Genomic DNA, 16,771 nt, shown 5'->3' with positions numbered 1-16,771 from the left:
TATTATGCTCTGGAACAATAAGCCAACAATGAAACATCATCGTCAATTCTTTATAAATAACTTTATCCTTTATTGTCAGTAGCTCTGAAAGAACCATTTAATTCATAATAGTGAAAGAGGGAGAAGGGGGTAGGGAGGAGAATTAATTTCATAAACAAGAATATTACTTACTGCAATGATACTATTTTAGATTTGATAGCCTGGAGCAAAATTAAAGGCAAACATTGACCTCTCTGGCTCTACACCTGGCAGGATTGGGGGTTTATAGGACCCTTACAGGATGGGCAATTTAATTTTGTAGGATTTGCTTAAATTCACTGCTATTTTGGGGGGACTGAAAAGACAAAGGGAGGGAAGGTACACTATGCTTTATCTAATTTTATGAATCCACCAACATTACCCCGACAGAAAATTCAACCACCTATGTCTGAGAGAAGCTCAGGAAGAAAGGAATGGAGGAGTGAGGAGGAGGAAAAGGAGGAGGGAGGGGGCGCTGAAATGTTCTCAGGGTCTGTGGCCCCCTTACCCAACTGGTTACCAAGGCAAAGGAAGAAAAGATGTAGAAAAGAGAAGGGGGGTTGGAAATGTCTTCAACACTAGGACACCCGGAGGTTTATGGTGTCTTCATAATTCCCTTATCCCATAAACATTGGCCCTATTTTAGGACAATTTCTGCTTCCTCCCCTCAGAAAGGGAAAAAGAGGAAGCACATAAGCGCAGGAGGTAGGGGTGCGAAAAGGGGGAGGGAGTTTGAAAGAGCCCTGCACTTTGTTCTCCTGAGTGAATTTGCTGGTTTGTTGAGTTTCTGACGCAGGGTGGCAGCAGACAAAACAAGTAAACAACGCGCAGACACAATAAACAGGGGCGGCTGATAGCGCCGTGACAGAGGCCGTGGGCTGCTTGAGGGACATGATCCTGGGATAATGTCACCCCAAAGTCGGGGTGACATTATCCCAAAGCCACGGCTAGAGCAGGAAGGCCTGAGTTACTCTGTCACACCCTCTGTCACTGAGGAAGAAACAGGGAAGAAAGGCTGTGAATCCCCTGGAGTCACAAGTCTGGGCAGGAACCTCACCAACACTTCTCTTGTCCAGTTTTTCATTTATGGGGCTTTCTACTGACATTTTATTTCCTCTCAGCTCTGTCTTTTCGTGGCCCCAGAAAAGCTGCAAAAGGAGACCAATTAATTTCCAGCCGAGGCCCATACTCAGGGCTCCAGGCCCACAGGCCAAAGGGCCCAGCTTGCATTCTACAGGGGCTTCCACCAGCCTTCTCTTAGTGGGCCTCACATTGGTTCAGGTCACTGACAAGATTAAAACGCACCCCCATCAGTCTCCAGATCTGGGTATTTATAGGACCTTCCAGAACTCCTAATATGCCCTTACAGACAGGCAAATCTTGGGTGAGGTAATGAACCAGGGAGGCAAAAGGAAGGAGAGTTATTCACAGGCGGTATCCTGGTTTGCCTTCCCTACAAGCCTCTTTAAGCACCTTGGCCCGCAGCCACCTAGACCCCTGCTCAGAAATCATCTTAGCTACTACAATCCCTTTGCCCATGCACATGGACGCTTCCAGCTTCCAGCTTCCAGGGCCCAGTCCTGGCGGTTCAGAACTGCTTTCAGACTCACAACAACCATGAAAGAACCCACAGGCTTCGTTTTCAAGATGATTGGGTTCTTTTTGGAAAAGAGCCTGTGAGTTGGCAGACTTCATAGGGAGGTGAGGAGAGACAGCAGAAGGGTGTAGTATGTCTTAGGTAAAAGCAATGAGCCAAAGCCTGTGGCTTCTTTGGATTTTTGGAAGCCACATACTCCAATTCCAGCACATACATTTCCACAGAGATGCACAGAGGGCCTTCTCCTCCAGCCCATTGCTCCCCTAGCCCGCTCTCAGCCAGTGAAGGCTAACAGAATTTCGCATGCACATAAAACGGTGTTTATCGAATATAGCCATGGTAGTAAACATTTAACCACAAGAAAATGAGTCTCTACATATTTCTCCCTGCCTCTGAATCTGTATATTTGAAACTGTATATAATAAATATATAATTCCACTAAGCCTGGTTTCAGAACACAACAGTCAGCCCAACAAGGTTGCCTTTTCCAAACCAAGGTCAAATTCTGTAGGGATCACAGCTGTCAGACAAGAGGCCAGAAGAGAAAGGGTTTATTCTGCCCATTTCTCCTAGGAACCTGAAATACAATGGATGGCAGAGTTTACAAAACCTCTTAAGAGGCAGGCCTGAGGGTGCCCAAAAAGTGAGATCAGAGGGACTGCTTCTGAGCCCCAGGCTCTAGGGAGGTTGCCAAGCCTTGATCCATAGAACCCAGTGACTGACCACCGCCTAGGTAGGCCTCAGCCTTGAGTATGCAGAACCCTTGAGCAAAACTCTATTCTCGGCCTCACTCGCTATTATTAGATAATCAGACGAGCTCTCCTGCGGTGAGGAACCACATCCACACAGAAGCTGGCCTGCAAGAAGGCTGAGGATTGCCACTGATGGCCCCTCTTTTGATTCTGTTGGAGCACCATAAAGAGAAAGAACCAGGGGGCAGAAAAGTGAAAGTAACTGGCAAGCAGAGTACTCGGCTGTGTTGTGAAATCTGGTTTATCCCCTTGCCAGACTTGAAAATTGGAAAACTAGGGCCAGTCACTGGCGTTCTGCTCCTAGGCTTGCCAAAGAGGGGTCTAGGGGTGAAAGGTTTAGGATAAAGTTGGGGGTGGGGGAGTAAGGGCTGCAGGATTGTAGCCAAGAAGGAGCAGGAAATCAATAAAAATATAAAGGCACCTCAAGCTTGTGCTTTTGATGGGTACTCTCGCACCCTAGCACCTCGATATGGCTATTAGCACATCCAGTTAGATCCCCTGTAGGCCTAGAGAAATACCCCATCCTAGCCCAGGCCCGCCCCTCGGATGGGAGGGGGCCTCTAACATCTCAGGTGAATCCACACCAGTCTGAACAGCCTTCTCCAAAAATGGTTTTCTTTTAGAGTGGAACAAAGGAGACTTGTATCCCCCAAACATCCCCTCCCACGTCATTGCGGCCATCGGCCATCCGCAGGGACAGGGTCCGACAAAATACAGGCTGAAGAAAGAAATAACGGCCTCACCGATCGGCGGTTCCCACAGTACGCCAGGAGAAGGCTCCCGTTCGGGCCTCCAGGGCCCCATCACTGTCTCAGCGCACTCCCTTGGCCCCTTTCAGGTCCCACAGACCCCCGTCCTGGTCAGCCGTAGCCTGGTTCCCCCGGCATCCGCCTGGGGGCCAGGCTCGGGCGGCGGGAGAGTGCGCGGCAGCCGGAGCAGGCAGCAGGCTGGGCCCATTTGGGGAGAGCCAAGCGCTTTTCTTGGTCGTAAACAAGGAACGCGAAATTAGCCCCTCGGCAGACGCCTCTGCCTACACACCAGTCCTATTGGGGGGTGGGGTGGGAAAGGGGAGAGAAAATGCCATTTCTTTCCCCGAGAGAATACCTCAGAGGCCTTTATGTCGACTGCAAAAGGGGAATTTTGGGGGGGCTGGAGAAGGGAAGGTGGTTGTGGGGGGATGGGAGGGAAGATTCACCATAGGCTCGAGCTCAAAGGATTTGATTTGAATGAAATCGAACTGTATTTTTTTTAAAAAAACAATTTCATAAAAACGGGTTCTCTAACCACTGCGCGCCCCCCACCCCCAGGTCTGGGTTTAAACAGGAAATCCAGCGATCCCCTCCCCCACACTGCTGGGCGAAGACTGTCAGACGAGCTTCTGGGAGAAGATGGGGGCGGTGAGATTGACGCAGACTGAAGGTGTGAGTCTGTCTCCTAGTGTCTGGGCCCTCGCCAGGAGCTTGCCTCCTTCCCAGCTCTAAGGGGTGTCTGTTTGGGTGTGTAAGCATTCTGAGTGCACGCCGCTCCTTATAAACACAATCTCTCACTAACAGGGTCTCCTCAGATCCAAGCCTGGAAGCAGGGCGGGGTCATATATCAAACTGCAATGCAGTCAGGGCCACGTACATTTGGAAGAAATTAAGCTACTATGTTATGAAACCGTGTGTGTCAGGTTAAGATTATACAACACGTCATTAGCACCAATTATTAGGAAGATCCAAGACTCTACCCACCACCTTAGTTTGACGCCCTTACAGAGGGAAACTCACCCACCCCACCCATAAAGTGCTCAGGGCCTTGTAGCACCCTCGAGGTCCTGGGGGCACGGCCTGGTCTATCCCCACCCAACCGGAGGCCTCTCTCATCCCCACCTCCACCCAGACAAGGCAGGTCTTAATCTAGAGCAGTCCTACAAGACGCAGGAGAAAGTTGAAGTGGCATCCCGAGTGGAGTGGCCGCAAGTGGGGGTGGGAGGCGCCGGGCCCACGAGGGGGGTAAGCATTTAGGCAGCTTTTCTCCGAGCACAAGATGGCTTTTGAGCTCTGCATCCCCACCCCCAACTCCTTCCACCCGCAGCGTAGGGCGCCTCCCACCCTCCTATGCGCCAGGGTGGGGGCGGGAGCAGGGGTGGGCAGACTCTCCCCCCTTGGCTGACGCGCACCAGCCACCAGCCTCCCCCGTAATTGCCAATTAACAGGCTCCGCCGCCCGCCTAGCTGCGCCCGCTTCCTGCTCCGCGGCCCGGCCCTGGGCTCACACTGCGCATGTGTGAGGCCTGGCTTCTAGCTCTCTGAGAAGGAGGGGGCAGCCGGACAGGGAGGGGGCTTTGGAAAGTTTGTTTGGGGGTTGAGGAGCTGACGTTACTTAGGGGGCAATGGGCCCAGACTACAGATTCTCCTGCCTTGAAGTTTGAGCTTCCAGGCCACCACGTCCCAGTTCCATCAGCCAAGAGTAGTCAGCTAATTAAGCAGGTACAGACATTGTGGGCATCTGGAAGAGGGCCCCCACGCCCCAGACCAAGGACTTCCGCCCCGCGGGCCAATATTCTCCCGCCCAGGACCCCAACTTCGGCGCAAAGCGACGTCAGGACAACACATTCTCCCCACTACCAGGATTTCAGCTTTAACCCCATCCTCCCATTTTACCGCCCCTTAATTACCCTCGCGCCCACCCTCTCACCAGCCCCCTCTTCTTTCTAACCAAGACAAGGCGTTGCTGTCCTTATCTTGAAACCGCCACCCAGCTACGGACCATTAGTTACATATTTGAACCAATAAGGAAACACTTACCGGGCGCTGCTGTCACTCTCCCTCTCTCCCTCTCTCTCTCTCTCTCTCTCTCTCTCTTTCTGCCTCTCTCTCTCTCTCTCTCCCACTCTCTGTCTCTCTCGTCTTTCCTCATTCTGTGCCGTTGCCGAGCCTGTCTCAGCTCCACACACACCCACATATACTTTATGTAAATTTAAAAATAAATAAAAAGTCCTGATTTTTTTTAAAAAGCCAAATAAAATTAAGGAGAGTTGCAGGGAAGAGGCAGGAGGGACAATCTGGGAGAGGGAAGGGGTGGAGGCATCTGCAGCTCCAGATCTCAGCCCCCACACCCGCGAACCTCTTGCCCCTTGGGGGCGAGAGGGTCGGGTATAGGGAGAGAGAGGTGCTCTCAACTTCTGCCTCTCCCCTCCCACTCCGCCCTCCCCAGGTGCCCCCAGCTTCCGGCAACTCCACCTAAGAAAAAAATTAAATAGGGAAAATAATTATTAATCAGATTAATAAAAAAAAATCTGGTAATGAACGGAGCGCCCAGCGCAGGTTTCCCTGGCAATGGTTAGGCTCTTACAGGGAGGACTGTTCTGCGGAGCGCTCGGAACGGACAAACCACAATAAAAAGTTCACGTTCATGGATGGAATCCACATGACTTCTTGTGGCCAATCCAACTTGTGAGTCGATCGTAAACTTTTATTACTCAGCTGTAAATTTTCTGCAAACAACCGGGAATGCGATGCATTTGTGTAGCGTGTGCAAATGGGCGCCACGGTCGCCATGTTTACCCAATTCTCTCAGAAAGGGAGCATCCCTCGACCCCCACCCCACTCTCACCCACCGCCCACTCCCCAAAGGCCGGCTGCTTTAGACTAACATAGCAAGAGCAGACAGGGCATGTAGGAAGAGAAGAAAAGAGGGTTCAGATGCTGAGGACCCACTGCCCTCTCTTGCTGTCCCGAATTTTAAATACTTTCCTTAATAAATGAAGGTAATGCTGTTGGACCTGATGAAAATCAAAGCTTTGCAGAGCTCTACAGCCTTGGGGCAATGGAGGCTGGAGAGATGAAGGAACTGAAAATGAATACCGTCCCTGATCCTACCTTTGTTTTCTAGAAAGAGAACACTTCTTTTCTACTGCAGTGCCCCACGCAAGCCCCACACACCCTACCCATCAAACAAGAACTGGAGTCTCAGGCTGCTGGCAGCCCTCCCTACCAAGTCTGTCGTAGATGGAGTCTAAAGGACGGAGAGCTGGACCAGAATTTGGCAGTCCTTTGGAGGCAGCAGAAGGGGTGAGAGTTTTGTGCAGCTTCAAGGAGCCTTAAAATTACTTTCATTTCCCAGGTGGTCCCTTTCTCAGACAGAATGACACTCCCTGCACCCAAGACTATTCCTAGCTTCAGGTCATCTTGTTTTCTAGATATTAACGGCAACTTTCAACCCTCAAAAAAATAAAAATAAAAATAATATTAAAGCTGAAGATCTTGGTCCAGCTTTTTTCCTTCCTTCCTTCCTTCCTTCCTTCCTTCCTTCCTTCCTTCCTTCCTTCCTTCTTCTTTTTTTTATTGAGGAGCAAGGCTCTTTGAAACCTTTTCAGCCTTTCAGGTTGCCCACACACCTGTCTTTTTCAGAGGGGGAAACCAGTATCTAGGCAGCTGGGATCTGGCTTCAGAGTTTGCAGGCCCCATAAGAGAGCTATTTACTGTTCTGAATTCTGCCTTCTACTCAAAAGTCTATGCACCCAATTTCCCCAGACCTCCAGTTTTGGTAGTAAGCGCAGTGTGGGGAGGCCAGTATAAATTACCTTGTGAGTATATTTGCTAGGCTATAATCCAGCCACTCCCCGATGACTGGAGATCTAAAAGCAGGCAGCTTTTCTCTTGATCGGCATTGAGCTGGCAAGGGAATCTCAAGGGCTGGGTGCTTAGGCAGCCAACAGAAGACCCGTCATCACCCCCCCCCCCAAAAAAAACTTCCTCCATAGTAAGTAAAGCAGTTCCCTCAGCCGGATACAGAGACCTGTTCCTTTTACAAACCCACCCATAAATTTTATAACAGGTAGTTAAAAATTACGACGAGGAAGCGCTGGCCTAGCTTTTTCACAATGGCAGCAGGAAGAATGGGGCAGCACTGCCCGGCAACTCACCGGAAATTTTACTTCCAGATTGTGGCACACAACCTGTCCTGAATCCTCTTTAATTGGGGATGGGGGTAACTTTTCAACTTTCAGACACTCTCTGTTGGCATCTCATACTAAGAATATGAAACTGGGGAGGCCAACCCACCCTCTCCTTCAAGGGGTCCCCTGGGAGCCTCTCAGCGGCACACTTCTTCCCTTGGCGGCCCAAATTTCTCCAAGACCCGCATCTCCTTTAGACATTTAGTGAAAGAGTAGAGGAGGAAAGTGCGGGGGTTTTATTTTTAATCCCGAGAAACGAATTTGCCCCCCAATTTAATAGCTGCATCATCCTGTCTCTACCGTTGAGATTAGAATAATAAATCCAAGGCGAAATGAGCGAGATGCTTCAACTCAGCATTTTGAAAGATACTATTTTTCACAAATCACAAATAGCTTTCGGAAGCCACTTTGATTGGCTAATAAAAAAGTAAAGAATGGAAGAAAGTCGTATCTGCAGAAACCGAATGGTACCCATTTCGGTAATGGGACGAAGGCAGCATTTAGGAGCACGCATTTCTAAAGAGCGCATCCCGCTCTCGCAATTACATTCCCTCATAAAACGGGTTTTTAACCTCCTTTTCTTTCCCAACGAGAAAACTGAAGTGGTGGGCAGGGAAAGCGGGGAGCGGGCAACGCACGAGGGGGCGTTGGGACTAATTAGGTCTAACCCTCTGGCTGCCCGACATTTCCAAAGAAGCCGGGCGCCAGACGCACCCCGCCCTCCGACGCGACGGCTTGGGGCCATGGACATTGCTGAGCAGGGGCAGGGATGAATGGGGGATTGGTGTTGCGGGGTGTGTGTTTGGGGGGGGGGAAGCAGCGAGGCCGTTCAAAACCATTTGATGAGGGAATCATGTCGCTCTGCGTCAGGGCAGGATATTATTATTTTTATCAATAGCAATCATAATTTCACGATTAAAAAAATGAAACGGGTCTCCCTCTGTGGTCCCCCAGAGGCTGGTGGGAAGTGAAATGTTGTTTTCAGGCCTCCCTGGCCAACACCCCATATCTCCCAAGCCAAACTGGATCCTGGTTGCCAGCAGGGACCCCATATTCGACAGATTTCCTGGCAGGTTCTACTTAAAGTTTTCCCCAAGCTGTCTTTTCAGGTTCACAGACAGGGTTGGTGGGGGGCGCTAGGAAAATCGCTTGACAAATCTTGAGCCCCTTTTATAGGGGCCAGAGATTGAGACCCTGATGAAACACTTGGCCTGGGCCTAGGTTACAAAACATTGACCCAGAGATCTGGTCTCAAAAATATCTCTCTTTGGTGGTCTGTTTTTTGAAGGCCAGAAGTCCACCCTCCTCCCCTCTTCCTCTGGTCTGGTTGAGCCAGCCGGCTTGTATCTCTGGAATTTGGAATGGTTTGAACAGAATTTTATTGGCATAAACAGATTTGTGTGCCTAGGTCCCTCCAGAATGATCCCATTACTAGCTGGGTTCCACTATTTTAGAAAATGTCAAGATTCCCTTTGCCCTACTGTGACTGGGCTTGGGGACTGTCCACGCAGTAGGCCCATCCTCCCAAATCATTAGTTCCAACTGTGGTGGCCAGGAAAGCTGCTCAATTGTCAAAGTGAAGCCAGCCAAGAGCTGGTTTGAAATAGCCAAAACGGAGGCTAAGTGGACAGAAAGGGGGCTGAATAGCCATGATAGCCTTGTGCTGGTTGAATTTGAATTCCAGGTTGCAGACTCTCTGTCTTGCTCATTTGTCCACCCTTTATCCTCTGTCCCAGGCAGAAGCCTCCTCACCCTCACACTTTGGCATTTTTGAGCCAAACTCTCCTGACTGTGCAGCTACCTTTAGCCTCATACATTCCCCCACCCCCATCCACTATTTCATTTTGTACTGGATGCTAAGGGGTGGCCACAAGCAGGAGACATGGAAAGATCAGAAAAGAACCCCATCATCTCACCCTTGTCCTAAAACCCTGAAAGAAATGGCATAGTCACAGGAGGAGCATAGGGCTGACTCTTTATATAGACCCAACCCACAAACCAGGGGGCTAAAGCATGAGCCCCATCTTCCCACTAAGGTTCCAGCACCCACAAACCTTGTTGGGCATTAAGACTAGTGTAAGCAAGTAACCCTTCTTTCTTCTCCCTTCCAGTAGACGGTCCCTCTTCCTCCTCCTCTTAACCCCCACCAGTCACCTGCCCTACCAGCTTTGCCAGCCCTCTCCACCCCACTTCCAAGTTCCACCGCTCAAAGCAAGATCAGTATAGGCCTTTTGCAGAGCTGGGAAAGGGAATAAAGAGGGGAGGAGCAGAAAATGAGGGAGAGCTGTAGAGAAACAGCAAGTCATTCCAGCTCTACTTTTTTCTTCTTTCGTTTTTTTTTTTATTATTATTATGACTCACGTATACAATACAAAGTACTTGGACCAGGAACAGAGCTTTCAGGACACAAAATCTACATTCATAGCTGGACATAAAGACAAATGACCAAAATTATTATTATAGATATATTTTAACGTTTTTTTCCTTTCGAGCACATTGCATAAACAGAGAATTCAAGACAGAGTAACTATACATTCAGTGCAGTTTAACTCTACTCTACTGGGGTTAGAAGCACAATAAAAGCGCACAAGACCGGCGGGCTAGGCAGTCTCAGTTGTTGGGATTTTTTTTTTTTTTTTTAGTGAAATAAGCAGCAACAAACAACAACAAAACCGCATTACAAATACTCTCAAAGCAGGATTTCTTTCTATAGGTAGTGATAAAATACACTGGAGGTTTCTTTCTTTTTTCTTTTTTCTTTTTTTCCCTTTTTTTTCTCCCTCCTGTATTAGGATTTTTTTCTTTCTTTTTTTTTCCCTCAAGATTATTGCAGGTTCCCTTTAGGTAGTATGTTAAAAGATTTAATATCAGTATATTATTTTCATGATTATGGTGATTTCTGAGCACAAACACTAACACAGCTCAGAGGAAGCTGGGGCCCAAAAGATCAAACAGCAAAGGCAAGGCAAGGAAGGCATGGACCCAAGTGACTATGGGATGGATAGGTAGGATTTCAGAGACCATTGCCAGTCCTTATAGACCCCTCAGGGAGGAGGTGGATAGAGAAACCCACATCTCCTTGATTTCCAGCAGATTCCTGGAGAAAGTCAAGGGGGTTCTCTAAGGAAAAAGCCCTCAGAAAAGGGGGGGGGGATCATCTTTTCTATCTTTTATTTCTTTTTTCCTTTCATTCCCCCTTTTCCTGTTTTTTCTTCTCTCTTTTCATTTAAAAAAAAAAAAGTTAATCCAGTATTTTAATTCCCAGCATACAAGCAAAGCCAGGAATCATCTACATCTTCAGGGTAATCCCTTTTAAAATAAATACCAGAGAAGTGTGTGAAGAGGGAGTGTGGAGGTGTGTGTGTGTGTGTGTGTGTGTGTGTGTGTGTAGGGTAAGATTTTATCGGGAAGGGCTCAGAAGGTGGGAGCAGGGACTAGTGAATGTGTGCTGGGCATGGAGTGGAACAGAACTTTTCCCTGTGTCTCAGGTTCCCCCTCCCAACCCCCAGACAAATAAAGAGTGGGGGAAGTCCAAAGGTAATAAAAGCAGAGCTGCAACTATCTGACAGGTAGTTAGAGTTGTGAGTGTCATTCTATTCTCTATAAAAGCAAATGACAGTCGTAAACTTCTCAATTTATCTGCTACCATAAAACGAAACTTCAAGGGAGTTGCTGGGGGGGGGGTTTTGCTGATTTTCTCTTTTTTCCCTTAGTCCTTATTTTCTTCCTTTTCCTCCTCTTCTTTCTCCTCTTCCTCATTCCCTTCTTCTTCTACCTTCTCCTCATCTCGGGCTCCAGGCAGTTTATCTTTGTTGTTCTCCTTTTTCCACTTCATCCTTCGATTCTGGAACCAAATCTTCACTTGTCTTTCTGTCAGTCCCAGGGCATGAGAGACTTCAATCCGGCGCTTTCTGGTCAAATAAGGATTAAAGAGAAACTCCTTCTCTAGTTCCAAGGTCTGATACCGGCTGTAAGTTTGTCGACCGCTGCGCCGCCCAGGAGCTGAACAGAACAGAACCCCAGTCTGGTTATGTCTGGGTGGGGGCTCCACACCCCACCAACACAGCCCCACAAAGTTCCCTCTCTGCTATTCCCAGTCCTCCCTTCCTCCTGCCGATAGGCCTACTGCAGAAAGCAAGCAAGGACAAGAAAAGTTTCCATAGATGTTTTGGTTTGACTTCCTTCACCTTGGGAGGTGGGTGAAGGTGGGTGGGGGCTGGGATGTGACTGTCTGAAAAGTAAGGGCTTGGGGTGGACAAGGAAGCCTGCAGGTTCCCTCAGGCCTACCGCCTAGCTCTTGCAGCTTTGTTTACAAGTGCAGGATGGCATTTAGTGAGGCGGCCTAGGGACAGAATCTGTTTCCAAAAGAAAGGAAAAGGGCTGGGGTTAAAGGAGAAGGGACTGTGCCCACTGCCCCCTCCTTGCCGATCTCTGCCTAATGCCTTTCCAATAAGAAAAATAATTGATCTTTTGGAATGTATCACTGCTCTGCCTGATTGCTAACTGGAGACCAACAAATAAATCAAGGGCCATCCCTGCCGGAACTTGTCGTTATCGCTTCCCCCTGTACTTCGAAATTGGGCCATGAAGGGCCACCCTTGGAGGGGCTCATGACCTGAACAGCTCTCCAAGAGACCCTATAGTTCTTGATTGGCGGGTAGCCTGACTCGAGTCCCCTGGATCTCAGAGGCCCCTACTTGGTATGACCTCTCTCTCTCTCTCTCTCTCTCTCTCTCTCTCTCTCTCTCTGAGCAATGATTTTCCTCTTCTCGGGCTTTCAGTCTTCTCTCCAACAGGAGGAAGTACAGAAAAGTTGGGGTAGTGGCCTTCAGGATGCTTCTCTGAGGGGAAGAAGTGAAGATCCCAGAGAGCCAGAATGCTTGTCCTGGGGGGGGGGGGCTGCCCCTCTCCCTGGCTAGGGGGAGATAGCAAAGGGTCTCCTCCTTTTCACCCAGCAGTCTGGTAACTGTCTTGGGATGGCTGGCGTTGGAAATTTTCTTTGGGAAAATTGGCTACCAACCCCCAAAACTGATAACCTCAGTTTTCTCAGGGTGCCCTTGTCAGCCATCTCCTCAACTTTGGCTTTACTGATGGGGAGAAGGAGAGACAGAAGGAATGGAGAAAATGATTTTTAACCCTTTACACCCACAAATCACCTTTCCCCCACCTTCACCCTAACAAACACAATGTCTCAGGCACCCCACCCCCAGCCAAGCCTTTCGGTCTCCCAGGAACCCACCCAGGCACGGGAGTAGAGTGGGAAAGACCCCCAAAGCCAGGAAGGAAAGCGAGCGAGGACAGACAAAAAGGAGGCAAGGGAGGGGGGAAGACCCCGGAGCGCGGGAGACCAAGGGGGAAAGAGAAAAGGCTTCTCACCGTGGGGTCTCATCCATGGAAACATGAGGCTGGGAGACGAGTTCTGATTTAAGTGGCCTTGTCCTTCGCTACTGTTAGTGTTGGCGGAGGATTTACAGTCGGGATATTGCACCACGCTCGCCTCTTGCTGAGCCCCATAAAGGGACTGTCTGGGGAGCGCCTCGTAGCCATAGAATTTGGAGGCGTCTCCGTGGCAGCTCAGCGAGCACGGGTTCTGCTGGTAGCCCGAGTTGGAGATGCCGGAGGTGCCGTGGTGGAAGAAGTCTTGGACGTGGTGCGAGGCGTGCTGGAAGCCGGGCGCGGAGCCGCCGGGCCCGTACACCAGCGCATGGCTTCTGCCCACGCTCTGAGGGAACCGGCAGTCGTAATAGGCCGGTTCCAGGGACTCTCCGCCTTTGTATTTGGAGAACAGGGGGTTGACGAAGTAGGAGCTCATGCTGGGTACATGAAAACCCGCTGCCCCCTCCCCTTGGATCACTCTCCCCCGCCGGGTATCCCCGAAACTCCCCTCCCCCTGGGACCGAACCCCAAGCTGGCCGGCTCCCCGGGGCTGGACTGCTGGGCTGGGGGCTGGGCAGGTGGGGGCGCGGTGCCGGCTGCGGGCTCGGGCGGCGGCGGCTCTCTGCTCACTGTCGGTAGGTAGAGCGCGCGCTCTCACTTAGCTCTTTCCTCTAACAGCCCAGGCGAATTCCTCAGACTCCCGGCGGTGGCGGCGCTTACACGCGATTCGCGTTCATCAATCCACGACATGAAGACAGGCGAGCGAGCGAGCGAGCGAGAGAGAGAGAGAGAGAGAGAGAGAGAGAGAGAGGGAGAGAGGGAGAGAGAGAGAGAGAGAGAGAGAGAGAGAGAGAGAGAGAGAGAGAGAGAGACTGGGGGAGAGGATTGAGGGGTTCAGGGCTGGGGGGGGACCTAGAGGAGAGGGAGGGAGGAGAGGGGAGGAATGGGGGTGTGGTGTGTGTAGGGGGAGGCGAGCCAGCCACAGCTAATGGCCAAGGCCAGTTTTTCCAAGGTGTGCACTCTAGTTTGAAGGTGTCCCCCCATTTCTTTCCTTTTTGAGAGATATCTGAACCATCAGGTCAACTCAGGTTACCTCAACAGGTAGAAGACCCCCAGGGGGTGAGTGTTAGTAAGTCAGGGCTAAGCCTGCAACTAGTTTCTTGAGGTTCCTGAAGTCTGGGGACTCTGAGAAGCCCAGCATAGTGATCATGTACCCCAAACCCTTCAGCCTGCAGAATCTCCAGCCTCTGGCCTCTCTCCAAGGTCTGGATCTGCTCTGTCTTCTTTATATCCTAGAGATTCTTGTCTCTTGACTGCTTTTGGGGGCCACTCTATATACCTCAGAAGGACCTACAGAAAGTAGCCCTTCCAAGGAGCAGGAAACCCAAATAAGCTTAGCTAGGAGAATCTGAGAGCAAAGCTGTTTGTGGGGACTCAAAGGAATAGCCTGTGTGCCCAGGTTTCTGCCTAGCCCAACTCAAGAGATTTCTTTTTTTGGAGATTAGCTGGACTGAAGGGTGCAAAAGAGTAGGCCTCTTACTGGTTCTCATAAACCATCATCCCATAGGAAATGCCAGCTCAACCTAGAGGGGCCCTCAGGATTCCCTGCACACACACCCCCTTCTCCAGGCAGGCTGCCCAGGCCAGGATGTGGATGGGAACTGTCAACAGACACTCTTTAAATATTTACCCACACTTTCTGGGTGGGGGCAGAATCCCTATGCCCAAGACTGAACAAATTCAAGTTAATTCTAATGGGAAAAAAAATAACCTTGGTCTACCAACACCCTTCTCCAGCCACAGTGCTTACAGTTATGTGGGCTTAATTCAGAGAGAAAAAAGAAGAAAGCATAAGACCAATGTGTGTGTGTGTGTGTGGGGGGCTATTGTGCTCATGAATGAAGATGAATAAGAATGATTTTTCCTGTTTTCTTCCTCTACAGTATGTGAGGCCATCTTGGAGCACACTCGGAACACCACACACACACACACACACACACTGTATGTACTATATTACTCTCTTATCCCGAGGCACACCAAGTGCTAGTTCATTTTTCACTACCCATATACATTCCTGGAAGTGGCCACTCTGACTCACAGACCTGTACATACATGTGCACACCAGGCACATTCACATAATGCTTGATAAACATATACATTTGTAGGCTTTTGAATCAAGAAAAAAATCCGCCTGATCTTCCTCCCCCCCCCCCCCCCCACACATCCTGGGGTTTGCAGGTTGGGCAAGGAAGGACTTGGTTAGAAAACCAAAACCGGATCTTTTCATTTCCTTCTACCCCATATGAGACAACTCTGGGCTGGCTCTAGGCATCAAAGAAAGAATAGCAGGGCAAGATAGGATTAAAAAAAAAAAAAAAAAAAAAAAAAAAGCAGCTCTCCTCTGTCCTTCTGGTATTTAAGTAATTATTAGGGAAATGGATACTCTTAGCCAGATTCTTAAAGGAGATTCACTGGTGTCCAGGCAAGAGATCTTTTTAAAATCTTTTGCATTTAGGGAACTCACCACTAATGAACTTAGGAACTGCCCAAACTCTTGGACACAGAACTCTAGCTCTGAAGCAGCAGAAGGGAAGGGTCCAGAAGTGCGGTGGGCTTCTGGTCTCACTAGGGTCCAGAACGTTGGGGGGGGGCACCCCAGAGCATCTTCACCCCTGATTAGAGCCTGCTGCATCTTGGGCTCCAGCCTTGTGGATCTGTGAGACTCTGCAGAGCCGAACAAGGTGGATGCTGAGTTCCTAGCATCTGACACCGGGATTGTCATAAATACTTTCTCTTCTCTGGCTGAAAAGAGGAGCCTCAGAGGGTCCTGATCCTCTCTGGGGCCTGTGCCTTATCTTTTAGGGGGTGGGATCTATTTCCAGATTTTATGGTGCAGCAAAAAACGCTGCTACAGAGCTATTCTTCTGGGCCTTTGTGTCTTGGAATGCGACTGTCCTGAGCATGCGATGGCCTGTCCTGGAAACTCATCAGTCCTGTAAACCTTGATCGGACTTGATTTCCCGTTTGGGGATTTGTCTCAGCTTTTATTTGTCTGTCTGTCTATCTATCTATCTATCTATCTATCTATCTATCTATCTATCTATCTATCTTCTTTTATGCGTATCTGCTTTATTTTGCTCTCTGAGCCTGGAAATAAAGGAACTGCAAGCATCCATCCTCGCCGGAGCTCTGTCCCACAGCCCGAGGCCTGCACCGCCCTCTTAGGTACCACGGATTTATGTTCGTTTGTTCGGGTCATTCCGCCTTTTTGTGTTAATTACTTGCTCCTCACTTATCTCCACAAGCGATTATTTTTGATGCCTGCCCTCTTTCGTCTCCTGAGCTCTCCAGTAGAGTGAGGGCCCATCTCCTGCTGCCACTCACAAATTATTTACATCTCGCAGGTGAGAAGGTTGATTTGTTCGGAGGCAGTGGGGCCGAATCTGGCAGAAGCCAGGGGCTTTCTGACCGAAGCTTCCACTCTGGCCAGAAATGTCAGTAGGCCAAGCCGGTCGGAGGGCACCTCTGCCTCTAACATTGAGCAACAGCGCCACCTCGCGTCCACTTGCTCCAATGCAATCTGTTTGGGGAAAAGCCAGCAGAGAACCCAGGCTGAGCTGAAAGGTGGAAAGTTGGGAGAAAGAAGCCTCTAAACCGCTCCAAAGGAGAGGGATTCCAGGCAGGTAGTTGCCTCTGTTCTTTAGTTTTCTAAATTCTTGAAATAAACCTTGCAAAGGGTTCCACACTGTCCTCTTTTGTTAACTCCCCCCCCCCCCCGCCCTTTCTGGAATAAAGAAACATTGTAAAGGAATGGTTGTAGTCTCCTCCACTCAGGCGTTTTCTAGTCTAGAAAACCCTTTGCGCAAGCGGATGCACCACTCTATCTGAAGCTCCCACGACCTCTGCTCCTAGCACGTACCCTAAACTCCCAGGTCCCCTTATCCTGATGCACAGTTTATTTCTGCTGCTGCCTGCAGACTTCAGAGTAGGACTCTGTTCCAGGCTGCCCCCACCACCTAGTTTGTAGCCCATCCCTTGAACGCTCTTCACCTCTCCCTCTCAGCCAGAGAGATCCTGATCTCTGTGG

At 49.8% G+C, this 16,771-nt stretch overlaps 1 protein-coding gene across 1 annotated transcript; it reads right to left on the bottom strand.

Annotated features, from left to right (window-relative positions):
• Window positions 1-9,436: 9,436 nt before the first annotated feature.
• On the bottom strand, window positions 9,437-13,174 carry Hoxc8 (homeobox C8). Its single transcript, XM_034516913.2, has 2 exons — window positions 12,685-13,174; window positions 9,437-11,310 (listed from the first exon to the last, which is right to left on the bottom strand). Exons 1-2 carry the CDS (start codon window positions 13,118-13,120, stop codon window positions 11,018-11,020), a joined length of 729 nt encoding a protein of 242 aa, XP_034372804.1. The 5' UTR covers window positions 13,121-13,174; the 3' UTR covers window positions 9,437-11,017.
• Between the last annotated feature and the right edge of the window lie 3,597 nt (window positions 13,175-16,771).

This window comes from Arvicanthis niloticus, chromosome 13, assembly GCF_011762505.2.
Source record: "Arvicanthis niloticus isolate mArvNil1 chromosome 13, mArvNil1.pat.X, whole genome shotgun sequence".
In the NCBI taxonomy this organism is placed as follows: Eukaryota; Metazoa; Chordata; class Mammalia; order Rodentia; family Muridae; genus Arvicanthis; species Arvicanthis niloticus.
Note: the sequence above shows the minus strand (reverse complement) of the source record. Positions and strands in the feature narration are given on the sequence as shown.

Bases quoted from the DNA above. Each gene is read 5' to 3' on its own strand.
- Hoxc8 (XM_034516913.2), bottom strand. From the start codon at position 13,120: ATGAGCTCCTACTTCGTCAACCCCCTGTTCTCCAAATACAAAGGCGGA. The intron at 11,311-12,684 runs GTGAGAAGCCTT...TGTTCTGTTCAG, and splicing joins TCCATGGATGAGACCCCACG to CTCCTGGGCGGCGCAGCGGT.